Source organism: Procambarus clarkii, chromosome 63 (assembly GCF_040958095.1).
Source record: "Procambarus clarkii isolate CNS0578487 chromosome 63, FALCON_Pclarkii_2.0, whole genome shotgun sequence".
Classification (NCBI taxonomy): Eukaryota; Metazoa; Arthropoda; class Malacostraca; order Decapoda; family Cambaridae; genus Procambarus; species Procambarus clarkii.
The window spans coordinates 19,055,934-19,058,787 of record NC_091212.1 but is presented as its reverse complement, the minus strand read 5'-3'; the positions used below and the strand labels follow the sequence as shown (position 1 = coordinate 19,058,787).

At 45.9% G+C, this 2,854-nt stretch overlaps 1 protein-coding gene across 1 annotated transcript in view; it reads right to left on the bottom strand.

Moving 5' to 3' along the window:
- Positions 1-301: 301 nt before the first annotated feature.
- Positions 302-2,854, bottom strand: part of LOC138354531 (uncharacterized) — a gene marked incomplete at its 3' end in the record, with an annotated part of 54,339 nt that continues 51,786 nt past the window's right edge. Inside the window, exon 4 of the mRNA XM_069308893.1 lies at positions 302-477. Coding sequence (XP_069164994.1) covers positions 302-477 — 176 coding nt within the window. The remainder of the gene's footprint in view (positions 478-2,854) is intronic.

Below are 2,854 nucleotides of genomic sequence, written 5' to 3'. Positions count from 1 at the left end.
GTGGTGGTGGTGATGTTACTGGTGGTGGTGGTGATGTTGTTACTGATGGTGGTGATGTTGTTACTGGTGGTGGTGGTGATGTTTCTGGTGGTAGTAGTGATGTTGTTACTGGTGGTAGTGGTGATGTTACTGGTGGTGGTAGTGATGTTGTTACTGGTGGTGGTGATGTTGTTACTGGTGGTGGTGGTGGTGATGTTACTGGTGGTGGTGATATTGTTACTGGTGGTGGTGGTGGTGGTGATGTTACTGGTGGTGGTGGTGATATTGTTACTGGTGGTGGTGGTGATGTTGTTACTGGTGGTGGTGGTGATGTTGTTACTGGTGGTGGTGGTGATGTTGTTACTGGTGGTGGTGGTGGTGATGTTGTTACTGGTGGTGGTGGTGATGTTGTTACTGGTGGTGGTGGTGATGTTGTTACTGGTGGTGGTGGTGATGTTGTTACTGGTGGTGGTGGTGATGTTACTGGTGGTGGTGGTGATGTTGTTACTGGTGTTGGTGGTGATGTTACTGGTGGTGGTGGTGATGTTGTTACTGGTGGTGGTGGTGATGTTACTGGTGATGGTGGTGATGTTGTTACTGGTGGTGGTGGTGATGTTGTTACTGGTGGTGGTGGTGATGTTACTGGTGGTGGTGGTGATGTTGTTACTGGTGGTGGTGGTGATGTTGTTACTGGTGGTGGTGATGTTGTTACTGGTGGTGGTGGTGATGTTGTTACTGGTGGTGGTGGTGATGTTGTTACTGGTGGTGGTGGTGATGTTGTTACTGGTGGTGATGGTGGTGATGTTGTTACTGGTGGTGGTGGTGATGTTGTTACTGGTGGTGGTGGTGATGTTGTTACTGGTGGTGGTGATGTTGTTACTGGTGGTGGTGGTGATGTTGTTACTGGTGGTAGTGGTGATGTTACTGGTGGTGGTGATGTTGTTACTGGTGGTGGTTGTGGTGATGTTGTTAATGGTGGTGGTGTTGTTACTGGTGGTGGTGGTGATGTTGTTACTGGTGGTGGTGGTGGTGATGTTACTGGTGGTGGTTGTGGTGATGTTGTTAATGGTGGTGGTGTTGTTGTTACTGGTGGTGGTGGTGATGTTGTTACTGGTGGTGGTGACGTTGTTACTGGTGGTGGTGGTGATGTTGTTACTGGTGGTGGTGGTGATGTTGTTACTGGTGGTGGTGTTGTTACTGGTGGTTGTGGTGATATTGTTACTGGTGATGGTGGTGGTGATGTTGTTACTGATGGTGGTGATGCAGGCGATGAGTCACAATAACGTGGCTAAAGTATGATGACCAGACCACAAACTAGAAGGTGAAGGGACGACGACGTTTCGGTCCGTCCTGGACCATTCTCAAGTCGATTGTGATGAGGAAGTGGAGACAGGCAATAAATAGGCAAGAGAGAGCTGAGGAGCAAAGTAAGGTGTAGTAGAGGGGCTAGTAGTAGGAACTGCAGAGGGCCTATTGGCCCATACGAGGCAGTTCCTATTATAACCACCGAAAGAGAAGGAGAAAATAATGAGAAGAGGAAAGCGAGGGAACATAGGAGAAGACAATGAACAGAAAAAAGAGAGAAAAGAGAAAGAAAGGAAAGGGAAAGAAAGGTAAATGGAAAGGGTAAGCTTATGTAAGGTCACGTTTGTTAGAAAGATTAGAGCATTTGAGTATATACTGTGAAAGGGAAGAGTCCACAGCAACAAAGTCAGGACTCAAGTTCATGTTGGGAAGGTTGTGTATTAGAGGAGATTCAACAAGACGGCGTCTGTGTAGAGTAGAGGCAGGAAAGATTATTTTCGAGGAAGACCAATCAATGGGATGATTAGAATCCCTCACATGACAGAAGAGAGCATTGTTAGTGTCTGCTGACTTAACACTTCTCTTGTGTTCTTTAAGTCTGTCATTCAGTGTACGGCCAGTTTCGCCAAAGTATTGGAGAGGACAAGATGAACAGGAAATAGAGTAGACACCAGCAGCATTAGAAGCAGGAGGAGCAGTGTGAACTAGATGGCTACGAAGTGTGTTAGTTTGTCGAAAGGCGAGTTTAATGTCAAGAGGACGAAAGGTATTGGTAAAAGTTTTGAGTTCAGATATGAAGGGAAGGCATAGTACAGTGCTACTAGTGTTGGAAGCAGGTTTAGGATGAAAGAAATTTTGTTTAGCTTGAGAGTGGGCACAGTTGATGAAATGCAAAGAGTAACCAAGGCGAGAGAATGATTTGTAGATAAAGGCAATTTCAGAATCAAGAAACTGAGGGTCGCTGATACGTAGAGCGCGGAGGAAGAGAGAGACGAGGACACTTTTCTTAACAGAAGGAGGATGGTAGGAAAAGAAGTGAATGCACATGCCACTATGCATGGGTTTACGGTAGACAGAGAAAGAGAACCCAGACACAGAGCTGTGAACATGAACATCAAGAAAAGGAAGGAGGGAATTAAATTCCCACTCAACTTTGAAATGGATAGAAGGAGCCAGATTGTTAAGAGAGGCGAGGAAAGGCTGGAAAAGATTAAGGTCATGAGGCCATAAAGCAAAAATGTCATCAACATAGCGAAGCCAGAGAGAGGGACGAGTATCAATAGAAGGAAGAAGAACAGTTTCGAAGTATTCCATGTAGAAATTAGCAAGAACAGGGGAGAGAGGGGAACCCATAGCCACACCGAAAGGTTGAGTGTAATATTTACCGTTGAAAGAGAAAAAGTTAGATTCAACACAGAGTCTAATGAGATCGAGGAAAACGTCAGTGGGAAGCGGGAGAGGAAGAAGGTGATGTTACTGGTGGTGGTGGTGATGATGTTACTGGTGGTGGTGGTGATGATGATGTTAGTGATGATGTTACTGGTGGTGGTGATGATGTTACTGGTGGTGG